The 13,919-nt window shown below is 45.7% G+C and overlaps 1 protein-coding gene across 2 annotated transcripts in view; it reads left to right on the top strand.

Annotated features, from left to right (window-relative positions):
• hpse2 (heparanase 2) overlaps positions 1–13,919 on the top strand; it is a 346,454-nt gene that overhangs the window by 183,877 nt on the left and 148,658 nt on the right. For both annotated transcript variants that reach the window (XM_072239690.1, XM_072239691.1), the window contains exon 5: positions 11,734–11,905. In XM_072239690.1, the coding sequence (XP_072095791.1) occupies positions 11,734–11,905 (172 nt within the window). The remainder of the gene's footprint in view (positions 1–11,733; positions 11,906–13,919) is intronic.

Here is a 13,919-nt window from a genome sequence, read left to right on the forward strand (position 1 = left end):
AATAGGGCTGAATGCTTGGTTTAGACTTGGGGTCAGGGGGTCCTTTTTCTATGCTGTGATTATGACCACATTTAAAAATAAAAGCATTTAAAAATGATAAAGAGAAATACAAATTTTGGGGATAAGCCAGGAAAACGTATGAAAGGACAGGGTGGCAAAAGTAAACATTAGTCCCTTAGAAGCTGAGATAAAGGAAATAATGAAATTAAGGAATTGCAAAGTCATTAAATAAATATTTTTAATCTGTGTTCATATTAGAAGACACTAAAAGCTTTCTGAAAATGGAAGGAAACCAGAGGGCAAAAGGCAGTGGGAAATGTCAAACAATCACTGTCACTAGTGGGAAAAAATTAAGGCAAACTAGTGGTTGTAACTGCAGACAGCTGTGAGGAAATGGTGACTTGCATCCGCGGGCTGGCAAAGGTACATCTACAGTGATGGGAAGGGTGGCAGTCCCCCTGGGGCTCAAGGAAACTTTCTCCTCTTTTTCAGAGACCCACTGGTTCCAGATTGGTGGAAATAATGTTACTGATGTCATAGAATCAGAATCAGAATTGGATTTATTACAGCTGACTTAGAAGACATGAAGTTTGTTGTCTTGTGGCAGCAGTACAGTGCAGTGTAATACTATTAATTACAAAAACAAATCAAATTGCACAAGAGAAAGGAATAATGAGAGTGTTCATGGATTTGTGGAAGGTTCGGGAATGTGATAGTAGAGGGAAAGAAGATGTCACTGAATTGTTGAGTGTGGGTCTTCAGGCTCCTGTACCTCCTCCCCGATGGGCGTAATGAGAAGTAAATGTATTCCAGATGGCAAAGGTCCTTGGTGATGGATGCTAGCTCTTGAGATAGTACCTCTTGAAGATGTCCTCAGTGGTGGGGAGGGTTGTGCACGTAGTGAGTCTACAGCCCTCTACAGCACCTTGTGATACCGTGAGTTGGCGAGTGCTCTCATTGGTATACCTGTAGAAATTTGCGACAGTCTTTGGTGACATAAAGTAGAACTACTACTGTGACTTCTTAGTGATGGCATCAATTTATTGAGCCCAGGATAGATACCCCAAGTTGCTTGCACCCAAGAAATTTCTTGAAAGTTCGTAACAGTTTAGAAAACAGCAGATTTGGCAAAATAAAGATTGCAGGGAATTAAAGGCTAATTAATCTGATTCCATTCAGAGGGAAATTGCTGGGAAATGTTAAGTGTGTAGTGACAAGTATGCAGAAAATCATAATATGTTTAGACAGAGACAACATGGTCGCACACAAGAGATTCTGCAGATGCTAGAGATCTTCAGCAATACATAGCTAATGCTGGAGGAACTCAGCAGGTCAGGCAGCATCTACGGAGGGGAATAAGTAGTCAGCGCTTCTGGCCAAGATCCTTCATCTAGATTGAAAAGGAAAGAGGGAAGAAGCCAGAATAAGAAGGTTGGGTTGGTGGGAGAGGAAGAAGTATAAGCTGGCAGGTGACGGGTGAGACCAGGTGAGGTGGATGGGTGGGGATGGGAGGGATGAAGGGAGAAGCTAGGAGGTGATAGGTGAAAGAGATAATGGACTGAAGAAGGAATCTGATAGGAGGGGGCAGCAGATTCTAAGGACACGCAGTCCTCTTTTATTGTCATTTAGTAATGCATGCCTTAAGAAATGATACAATGTTCCACTGGTGTGATATCACAAAACACAGGACAGACCAAGACTGAAAAACTGAGAAAAACCACATAATTATAACATATAGCTACAACAGTGCAAACAATACCGTAACTTGATGAAGAACAAGCCCTGAGCACAGCAAAAAGTTCTAAGTCTCTCAAAAGTCCCACATCTCACGCAGACGGGAGAAGGAAGAAAACTCTCCCTGCCATACCCGACCACAGTCCTACTCTGAGTCGTCTGAAAACTTTGAGCTCCGACCAGCCCTCCAACACCGAGTTCCGAGCACCATCTCTGCCGAACGCTTCGACCTCAGTCCCGGTCGCCAGCAGCAGGCAAAGTCGAGGATTTTGGGGCCTTCCCTCCGGAGATTCTTGATCGCACAGTAGCAGTGGCAGCAAACCGGGCATTTCAGGAGTTAATCCAGATGTTCCCCGTGCTCTCACGGCTGTCTCCATCAAATCAGAATTGTGCACGTCATCCTACTTACAGATACGATATCCTTTCACTGAAGAGGTTACGTGCGCTGCGTCGCGCCGCCATCTTCTCCTCCTCCCTCCCTCCTCAATATGGTGTTGTAATTGCTCTAGGACTCATTTATCAGAAGTGGAAGTTTTCTATTCGGCCCCTGGAGATCTTTTTTTCAGTTCTGAGGAGATCTATTGAAGAGCAAGGTGTTGTATGTGATGGACAATGTGCTGGCGAAACTCAATGGTTCAGGCAGCATCTGTGAGGGGAAAGGAACAGTCAACGTTTTGGCTCAAAGTTTCCGCAGGTGCTACCTGGCCCGCTGAGTTCCTCCAGCAGCCTGTTTGTTGTTCCAGATTCCAGCATCGGTGGTCTCCTGTGTATCCCAAGTGTTGTTTGTGGCAGCTGCAAGGGAAGTGAGGCAAGGCGTTGAAGAGTGAACTTTGACTGGTTCGAGAGTGGTAGAGTGCTTGTGTTGAAATGCTTTGCAGACCAGCTGCCCTTTAATGCAGCTCTCGTATTCACATCTGGAAGAGCATTAAGCTGCAGCGCAAAGCTTCTCAAAAGGCAGGTGTATGCAGAGAGCACCCCTGCCTTGCAGATATTTCCCTGGTAAATTCCTGCCGTCAGTTTCCTTTGTAAAAGGGTGAAGCCTCTTGTACACACAGCCCTTCAGAAGGTAGCGAGGTTTCCTTTGGTCTCTGATCACACTTGGCCTGATTCTTCCATAGTTGTATCATGTATCGTAGACCGGTTAGCTCAGTCGGTTAGAGCGCGGTGCTGATAACACTAATGCCACGGTTTCGATCCCCATTCAGGATAGTGGTCTCTTTACCAGGTGGCATGGTAGTGTAGGGCTTAGCATAACACTTTACAGTGCCAGTGATCTGGGTTCAATTTCTGCCGCTGCCTGTAAGGAGTTTGTACTTGCTTGGGTTGTCTCCGGGTGCTCCAGTTTCCTCCTACATTCCGAACACGTACAAGTTTGGGTTAGTAAGTTGTGGGCATGTTATGCCTCCAGCGGAGGCCAAAGCAGTATATATTTCTCAATGTACAAGTGATAAATAAAGCCAATAGACCATAGAACATAGAACAGTAGAGCATAGGAACAGAAACTTTGACCCAAAATGTTGCGCTGAACCAATTAAATTAGTAATCAAATGGCCAATTAAATATCCCTTCTGCCTACACAATGTACATATCCTTCTGTTTCCCTCACATTCATGTGCCTACCTAAATGTTTCTTACAAGTCCCTAGTGTATCTGCCTCTACCACTTCCCCAGGCAGCGCATTCCAGGCACCCAACACTCTCTGTATGAAAAACTTGCCCTTCACATCCCCTTTGAACTTACCCTCTCTCGCCTTAAATGCAGGCCCTCTGATTAGCCATTTCAACCCTGGGAAAAAGATGTCTGTCGACCTCTATGCCTCTCATAAACTTATAAACCTCTATCAGATCTCCCCTCAGCCTCCGCCACTCCAGAGTAAACAACCCAACTTTGTCCAACCTCTCGTGATACCTCATGCCCTCTAAGCCAGGCAGCATCCTGGTGAACCTCTTCTGCACCCTCTCCATAGCCTCAACATCCTTCCCATAATGGGGTGACCAGAACTGTTTGCAAGAGTAGTGTTTTATAAAGATGCACCATAACTTCTTGACTTTCGGCCTCAATGCCACGACTAATGAAGGCAAACATTCAATATACGTATCTTGTTTACCACCATATCGACCTGTGCAGCCACTTTCAGGGAGATATGAACCTGGACCCCAAGACCCTTTTGCTCATCAACACTGTTAAGGGTCTTGCCCTTAATGTACTGTCTCCTTATGTTTGACCTATCGAAGCACAGTTCACTCCCCAGCGTCCAGGACATCTTCAAGGAGCGATGCCTCAAAAAGGCAGCCTCCATCATTAAGGTCTCTCATCACCCCAGACATGCCTCTTCTCATTGCTACCCATCAGGGAGGAGGTACAGGAACCTAAAGGCACACACTCAATGATTCAGGAATAGTTTCTTCCCCTCTGCCATCTGATTTCTGAATGGGCATTGAACCCATGAACACTACCTCAATACTTATTTTCTCTCTTTTTGCACTACTTATTTAATTTAACTTTAAAAAAAAATGTATATATTTCTTACTGTGATTTACAATAATAATAATGTTTTTATTATGTATTGCACTGTACTGCTGCCACAGAACATGTGCCAGTGATATTTAACCTGATTCTGATCCATGTTTGGCAGGGTTAAACTCCATCTACCATTTCTCTGCCCATATCTGTTACTGATCTATATCGCACTGTATTCTTTGCCAGTCTTCTACGCTGTCCACAACTCCACCAATCTTCATATCATCTCCAAATGTACTAACTCATCCATCTAAATTTTCATCCAGATCATTTATACACATCACAAATGTGTGTATATGTTTATATACATCTAGGACAGATCCCTGGTGGAACTCCACTAATCACAGACCTCCAACTAGGACAAGTACCTTCAATCATCACCATCTGTCTTCTATGGGCAAGCCACTTTGGAATCCAAGCGGCCAATTCAGCATGGATCCCATGCATCTTAATCTTCTGGTTGAGCCTCCCTTGAGGATCTTGTCAAACGCCTTTCTAAAATCCATGTAAACATCCATAGCTCTATCTTCATCAACCACCCTTGTCACCTTGTCAAAAAACTCAGTCAAGTTAGTAAGGCTCAACCTGTCTCGCACACAGCCATGTTGGCTCTCCCCAATTAGGCCATGGTTTTACCAATGCTCAGAAATCCTATCCCTAAGAATTTTCTCCAGCAACATCCCTACCACTGATGTGAGGTTCACCATCTATAGTTTCCAGGATTATCCCTAGTTCCCTTCTTAAACAATGGAACATTCATAATCTAATTTAATTTAATCCAATGTGATCATTCTGTCCTTAAACTCTCTCCAGTAGCTCTAAGGGGGCAAGCTGTGTTCTGTTGTCACTCATTCAGCACCACGTAACCAAACTGGGTCTGGGAAGGGCAAAAAACATTACATTCATTACAGTCTTTCAACCCTCAATGTTAATGATAACCTTTTAACCTACTTTAAGGTCTCTCTAACCCTTCCCTCCCACTTGGATCTCATTTTTCTATCATCCATGTGCCTATGTAAGAGTTGCTTTAATGCCCCAAATGCACCTGCCTCTACCCTCACCTTTGACAGTGTGTTCCTTACAATCCTCACTTCCCCTGTAAAAAAAGCTTACCCCTGATATTCCCTCTGTACTTTCCTCCAGCCATCTTAAAATTATGCCCCGTCGTATATTAGCCATTTCTGCCCTGGTGAAACCACCTGAAGTGATTCAGCAAGCCTCTCTGCCCGAGGACACTTAGGAGAGGACGATAAATTCAAGATTCAAGATTCAAGGTTGTTTGATGTCATTTCCTGTACACGAGAAAAGCAGAATGAGATCATTGTTACTCCAGATCCGATGCAGCGCAAAATAGAAACTACGAAAGATAAAGAACACAATCATTATTAAAAAAACACAATAAATATAAATACATCTGATACATGGATTGATTGTATATCCATAAAGCGATGTTAGACTATACATAAGGTTATCAGGTGGAACTGTTGATCAGCCTTACTGCTTGGGTAAAGTAACTGCTTTTGAGTCTGGTGGTCCTGGTGTGGATGCTACGTAGCCTCCTCCTTGATCAGAGTGAGCATGAGCAGGGTGGGTGGTATCCTTTATGATGCTACTGGTTTTTTTCTGGCACCTTTCTGTGTATATGCCCTTGATGGCAGGTAGACTAATGCCAGTGATGCATTGGGCAGTTTTGACTACCCGTTGTAGAGCCTTTCTGTCTGCCGCAGAGCAGTTTCCATACCAAGCAGTGATGCAGCTTGTTAGGATGCTCTCTACTGCGCATCTGTAGAATGACGTGAGTATAGATGTGCAAAGTCCTCAGTATCCTCAGAAAGTAGAGGTGTTGGAGACCTTTCTCGACTGTGTAGGATACTGTGAAGTTGTGCGAGATGTGCACTCCTAAAAATGTGAAACAGCTTGCAGATTCCACTGCTGTAAAGGGGGGGGAGGAGGTGTGTGAGTGGTGTGAGTTCTCTTGAAGTCGATAACCATCTCCTTGGTCTTGATGACATTATTCAATGCTGCCTTTGCTAGTGATGCTTAGCCTGAAATTGAGTAACTGGACACAAGAGCTATATGTAAGATGAGTGGGCCAGCTTCGTTGCTGGGGTTAAATGGACACTCGAGAATATCTTAAATCAGTTAAGATTAAGATAAACTTTATTTGTCACATGTACATCAAAATATTGAAACATACAGTGAAATATATCAATGACCAACATGGAATGAGAACATACTGGGGACAGCCCACAAGTTTTTCCATGCTTCCAGTGCCAATACTGCATGCTCATAACTCACTAGCCCTGACCTGTATGTCTTTGCAATGAGGGAGGAAACCATGCATTCACGCATTCACAGGGAGTTGGGTACGCCCTCTTTACAGGCAGCGCCGGGAATCGAACCCTGATCAGAGATTGCTGGCACTGTAAAGCGTTACATTAACTGCTGTGCTACCATGCTGCCCACTAGCTATTGAACTATGTAACCACTTCTGACTGCTGTTTGATCTTCCTTTAGGCTCAGAACAAACAATATGGCATGTTCCTAGAGGCAATGAAACACTCCTTACCTTTCATGCCGAACGTGGCACTGAGGTTTTATAATCATTCACTCACCCCACTTCTAAAAATAGGAGATTATCACCGAAGGACTAAGAATAGAAGAAATGAAAGGGCAAATGAGATTTTGACATCAGCCACGTCACTCTCCACTGAAGTTAGCAACGGGCTATCCACAAAGTCTACATCTTCATCTGGGAAGCTCACTTAATGGGAGGTGTATGTAAAATGCACTGTCACATTAAAAAAAATGTGGTTTTATACTTAAAGTGCTAAGAGAGTTTAAAATTGTTTAAAGAGCTCAGAAGTGTGATGTTTACATTGGCCAGATTGTAGAATGCAGTGAATAATGAAGTGTTAGATTAGTATCAAATTACACACAGCGATGATGAGGAACAGCGTCGCAGCTATTTAAAACGCTGGCAAATCCCATGGATTGTACTTTGCAGTGGAAATATTCAATGTCAGGATTCAACTCAAAATAGTGCACAACTCCCTAGTCAAACTGGCAGAGAGGGCAATATTACTCCACCCCCCCTATCAAGATCGGTAGGTTTGGGTTGGGTAAGGCAGTAAAATGGCAAAACAAATAAAATCGTGTTTTTTTTGTCATGTGCACAAGGTCGGTGAGGTACAGGTATAATGAAAAGCTTGCTTGCAGCAGCATCGCGGCTACGTAGAACATTACAGCACAGTACAGGCCCTTCAGCCCACAATGACGAGCTGACATTTTAACCTTCCCTAACCCTTCTCTCCTACATAGCCCTCTATTTTTCTATCATCTATGAACCTACCTATGAGTTTCTTAAATGCCCCTAATGTATCTGCCTCTGCCGCCAGCCCTGGCAGGATGTTCCACCGCTTTCTGTGTAAAATGCTTACCTCTGATGTCCACCCCCCCACCCCCTCCGGTACTTTCCTCCAATCACCTTAAAATGATGCCCTCTCATGTTATTTATTTCCGCTCTGGTAAAAAGTCTCTGAGTATCTACTATCAAAGCCTCTTATCATCTTATACACCTCTATCAAGTAACCTTTCATCCTCCTTCACTTCAGAGAGAAAAGTCCCAGCTCGCTCAGGCTTTCCTCATTAAACATGCCCTCTAATCAAGGCGGCATCCTGGTAAATCTCCTCCGCACTTTCTCTAAAGCAGACGAGCGGAACTGAGCACAATATTACAAGTATAGTTATCTTGTGTTTGTCCATTGGGAAGAGAGAGTGAGGCTGACGCTGCGCAACTCTCCCTCACTTAAATCCAAATCACACGCTAGTCTCGACACCATCATAAGTGAGGGAGAGTTGCGCAGCGTCAGCCTCACTCTCTCTTCCCAATTCCCATCTGGATCCAGTGGCAAGACGGAGTCTAGACGGCTGGAGATGGGACTAGGCGCAGTGGATGACCAGGACGTCTTCTGTGTCTTGTCCTGCTCTACACGTTCCACGACGCTTGCAGAGACCGCCTTCTTGACCGTTGGACCTTCCATTGGTCTCGTCCGCTCAATCTGCCGGAGTCTGTCTTCACATGCTGGGATAGACAACTCCCTATCTCACCGAGGGTTTGAGACCCGTCGGCTACCCTCACCTGGTTTAGCCGGCTTGGCGAAGCCGTTGCCTGGGGTGTAGCCGCTGTCTCATGCAAACAGCTACGGGGAGCAACAGGTGAGAGCTGAGTGCCAGGTGGGGACCAAAGGTGGACTAACCGCCCTGAAAAGGACGCGACATGTTCCCCCACCAGAGCTGCTACCCCATGACACCCCATACACCCCACAAGTCTAGTTATATATGTATAGAGAATATAAATTGTGCATAAATTAAACATAAAATTATTCAACAGGGTGATGAAAAGTCTGAAAAAGCAAGACTAGTACAACCTTGACTTCACAATCTACCTCTTTATGATCTTTCACCTTATTGTCTGCCTGTACTGCACTTTCTCTGTAGCTGTTACACTTTATTCTGCATTCTGTTATTGTTTTACCTTGTACTACCTCAATGCACTGTGATATGATTTGATCTGTGTGAACTTTACACAGGCCAAGCTTTTCACTGTATTTCGGTATATGTGACAATATTAATCTAACATCAACAATCCTACAGAACTCTGCAGCAGATTGGCTTCTCCTTCAAAGCCAATGTCTCATCCAATTTACAACCTCAACTTAATGCTGAGCGACTGAACCTTCTGGACCAACCTCCCATGCGGGACCTCATCTAATACCTGCCAAAGTCCTTGTAGACTACATCCACTGCCGAGCATTCAATCAGAGGGTGGTGAATCTGTGGAATTTGTTGCCACAGAAGGCTGTGGAAGTCAAGTAATTGGATGTATTTAAGGCAGAGATGGACAGGTTCATGATTGGTTATGAAATTAAAGGTGATGGGGCGAAGACAGGAAATGAGATTGAAAAAATCTGCCATGATGGAAAGGTGGAGCTGAAAATGGACTGAATGGCCTAACTCTGTTCCTACACTACATTGTCTGGCCTTATGATAGTCGTTTAGGAAATGGATATATTCTTGGGGAAGGTTTCAGTTTGATAAATTTATGAATTACTAGGGCTGAAAGTTTTGCCTTCTGGGTGTCTTGCTGCAATGTTTCCTGTTACCCAAGACTTGTAGAAAGAATTAGATTTCTGAATTAAAGATGCTGCCCAAAATTTTACAAAAGAATTGTAAATAGAATATTCGTAAGTCAAGGAATATCAATTTTAGTTATAAATCCAAAATTCTTTTATTTACAAATAGAAAAGAAAGAAAGGTTAGCTTTGTCTGTCATATGTACATCGAAGAATGCAGTAATACATGTTGCTTTTGTCAGCGACCTGTGCTGTCTGGGGATGTGCTGGAGGCAGCCCACAAGGGTTACCGTGTGTAACGCTCAGTTATATTGGCTCATATATGTCTAGGGGAAATCCCACCCAGCACCTGCCTCAACGCTTCCCACGGAGTTGGTCGCCGCCCGAATCAATCCCAAACATCAATCATCAGCCAGCACACCCAGTACACTTTATAGATATCACTAATCTATGACATTAATATAAATTCGATACAGAAAAGGAAGTAATGAAAAAAAGGCGCCAAGACTTATCAAAGTCCAAGTTCTTCGTGCACAACCGTTGGAGCTCGATCAATTCCGGACGACCACCCGGATCCTGTCGACCCACGGCTCGGGACCACCCGGAGTGATCGACCAGAGCCTCTCCGCACGTCTGCCGTCCTCCCCGTCTCTCCACCATCCTCCCCGTCTCTCCTCCGACTCCCCGTCTCTCCACTGTCCTCCCCGTCTCTCCTCCGACTCCCCGTCTCTCCACCGTCCTCCCCGTCTCTCCACCGTCCTCCCCGTCTCTCCACCGACTCCCCGTCTCTCCACCATCCTCCCCGTCTCTCCACCATCCTCCCCATCTCTCCTCCGACTCCCTGTCTCTCCTCCGGCTCCTCGTCTCTCCTCCGACTCCCCCCCAAAAACCCCCGCATGTCCGCTGTCCTCCCCGTCTCTCCCCCGACTCCCCATCTCTCCACCGTCCTCCCCGTCTCTCCACCGTCCTCCCCGTCTCTCCACCATCCTCCCCGTCTCTCCTCCGACTCCCCGTCTCTCCACCATCCTCCCCGTCTCTCCACCGACTCCCCGTCTCTCCACCATCCTCCCCATCTCTCCTCCGACTCCCTGTCTCTCCTCCGACTCCCTGTCTCTCCTCCGGCTCCTCGTCTCTCCTCCGACTCCCCCCCAAAAACCCCCGCATGTCCGCTGTCCTCCCCGTCTCTCCCCCGACTCCCCATCTCTCCACCGTCCTCCCCATCTCTCCACCGTCCTCCCTGTCTCTCCTCCGTCCTCCCTGTCTCTCCACCGTCCTCCCCGTCTCTCCTCCGACACCCTGCCAAAAACCCCGTCCACCGTCCTCCTCGTCTCTCCTCCAACTCCCCCCCAAAAATCCAGTCCACCGTCCTCCCTGTCTCTCCTCCGACTCCCCATCACTCCTCCGACCCCCGTCTCTCCACCGACTCTCAGTCTCTCCACCGTCCTCCCCGTCTCTCCACCGACTCCCCGTCCCTCCACCATCCTCCCTGTCTCTCCTCCGACTCCTCGTCTCTCCTCCGACTCCCCGTCTCTCCTCCGACTCCTCGTCTCTCCTCCGACTCCCCACCAAAACCCCGTCTCTCCGCCGTCCTCCCCGTCTCTCCTCCGACTCCCCGCCAAAACCCCGTCCCCAGTCATATGATGCAGCATTAGCACCCGAAAACAAAACAATACGTGACCACCCATTGGCTAATAGCACCCTGCTGTCTGTATTAACTCAAGCAACTGTCTAGTTAGAGACTTTCTCAGCATTTAACATAACAAAGAAGCATTCCCCAGTATAACATAACAAAGAAGCCATTTTAAATTTAACATTAAAAAAAGACCCCGTACACATGCTTTCTGCGTCACAATTTACCAACCCTAACCCGTACGTCTCTAGAATATGGGAGGAAACCCACGTGGTCACGGGGAAAGCACAGAAACTCCTTACAGACAGCAGTAGAAATTGAACTCCAAGCACTGATTGCTAACTCTGTAAAGTGTTGTGTTTCCCTCTGTGTTACAATGCCGACCGCACATAATACACATCCCCTAAAGTCAATGCAATGATGGCCATCGTTTTCTAAAATCTTCACCATCATTACATTGAATTTTTGGGGATATGCATTTTGGATTTATGAGCTTATGAGCAACTATAAACTGCAGTTTGCCACTTCCCACCCATGGGTGTACCTTGTACCAGAATATCCCTGATGCATTTGTCCCAGCTGTCACACTGTACAAGGACAATCTCATGGTGTAAATAATAATGGCAAGCAGTCAGTTAATGGCTGTTTGACGTAATCACTGTGATCATCTCTTGCTGCTTCTCTAATGTGTTATCCTTGCCGACACCCCCGCAGAGCCCAACAGCTATCGATCAATGGTGGGGAGGACTATTAACGGGAGCCGGCTAGGGAAGGACTACCTTCAGCTCAAGAGCCTGCTTCAGTCTGTCCGCTTCTACACAAAAGCCAGCCTGTACGGGCCAAACATAGGCCGACCCCGGAGGAACGCTGCAGGTCTACTGGATGGGTGAGTTCCCAGCTACCTGGTCTGAGATCCTCCTCATCTATGGTAATGATTTGGATGATAATGTGATCAACTGGACCAGCAAATTTCAGAGAAGCCAGAGTGGTAGTAGACAATTACCTCTCTGACTAGAGGCTTGTAACTGGTGATGTGATCGGTGCTGAGTCCGTTGTTATTTGTTATCTATATTTATGATTTGGATGATAATTTGGTAAATTGGATCAGAAAATTTGCAGATGACATCAAGATTGGAGGAGTAGTGGACAGTCAGAAAGGCTATCAACTTGCGTTGGGATCTGGGCCAGATGGAAAAATGGCAGGTGAAATTTAATGAAGACAAGTGTGAAATGTTGCATGGTGGGAGGATCAACCAGGGTAGGTCTTCCACAGTGAGTGGTAGGCCACTGAGACGTATGGTAGGAACAAAGGGATCTTTGAAACCAGATCCATAATTTCTTGAAAGTGGAATCACTGGTAGATAGAGTCATAAAGAGAACTTGGCACATTGGTCATCACAAATCAAGGTACTGCGTACAGGAGTTGGGATGTTTTGTTGAAGTGTATAAGAAGTTGGTGAGGCCAAATTTAGAGTACTGTGTGAAGTTCTGGTCACCTACCTACAGGAAAGATATTAATAACATTGAAAGAGTACAGAGAACATTTATAAGGATGTTGTTGGGAGTTGAGGGCCTGAGTTATAGGGAGAGGTTGAGTATTAGGACTTGATTCCCTGGAGTGTGGAGGATGAGGGGAGATTTGATGAGATATACAAAATTATGAGGGGTATAGACAGGGTAAATACAAGCAGGCTTCTTCCGTTCAGGTTGGGTGAGATTAGGACATGATAAGAGTGAAAGGTGAGATACTTAAAGGGTCGAGGGGAATCTTCATTCAGAGGTTGTGCGAGTGGTGGAATGAACTGCCAGCAGAAGTAGTGGATGTGGGTTTCGTTGCGATATTTAAGAGGTTTGGATGAATACATAGATAGGAGGCGTCTGGAATGCTATGCGGATCGACGGGACTAGGCAAAATATCAGTTCAGCATGGACTAGATGGGTCGAAGGGCCTCTTTCTGTGTTGTAGTGCTCTATGATTTTACGACTGTGACTGGATGGAGACAGTTTACTCCACCACTTCCAAGTTCACACCAAACAGCAGAGGGCTAACTGCCCACCAACTGCTGCATAATATTCACTCGCCTTCCAGCACAAGGATGTCATTAAGCTGGAAAAGGTGCAGAAAAGATTCAGAGCAATGTTCTGGGACTGAAGTGTGAGTTATGACGAGAGACTAGATAATCTGGTACAGTTTTACCTGGAGTGTAGGAAGCCGAGGTGCACAGACAGAGTGAATGGTCACATTGCAACACATACAAAATGCTGGAGAAACTCAGCAGGTCAGGCAGCATCTACAAGAAGAGAGGAACAAACAGTCAGTGTTTTAGGCCGAGACCCTTCATCAGGACTGGAAAGGAAGGGGAAAGAGGGAATTTTCCTCCTTCTTCCTTCCCTGTCTTAATGAAAGGTCATGGCCCGAAGCGTTGACTGCTTACTCCTCTCCATAGATGCTGCCTGACCTGCTGAGTTTCTCCAGCATTTTGTATATATTGCACTGGATTTCCAACATCCATAGAATCTCTATTGTTTATGAATGTTCGCAATCTTTTCCCCAGGGTGGTGTAAATGCACACTAGAGGAGCTAGGTTTAAGGAGAGAGGGGTAAGATTTGAAAGGGACCTGGGGAGGCAACATTTTCCAAACTGAGGGTGGTAGGTATGTGGATCGAACTGCCAGAGGAATTCGTAAAGGTGGGTACAATTACAAAGTTTAAACGCCATTTGGATAGGTACATGGGTAAGAAAAGTTTAGAAGGATACAGGTCAAACCCTGACATATGAGACTTGTTTGGATAGATGTCTTGATCAGCATCAGCCTGGATGAGTTTGGCCGAAGAGAGTGTTTCCAAGTTGCATAACTTTGTGATTTCTTTTAGCTAACTTCCCAGCAACAATAACTCT

Source organism: Mobula birostris, chromosome 21 (assembly GCF_030028105.1).
Source record: "Mobula birostris isolate sMobBir1 chromosome 21, sMobBir1.hap1, whole genome shotgun sequence".
NCBI classification, from domain to species: Eukaryota; Metazoa; Chordata; class Chondrichthyes; order Myliobatiformes; family Myliobatidae; genus Mobula; species Mobula birostris.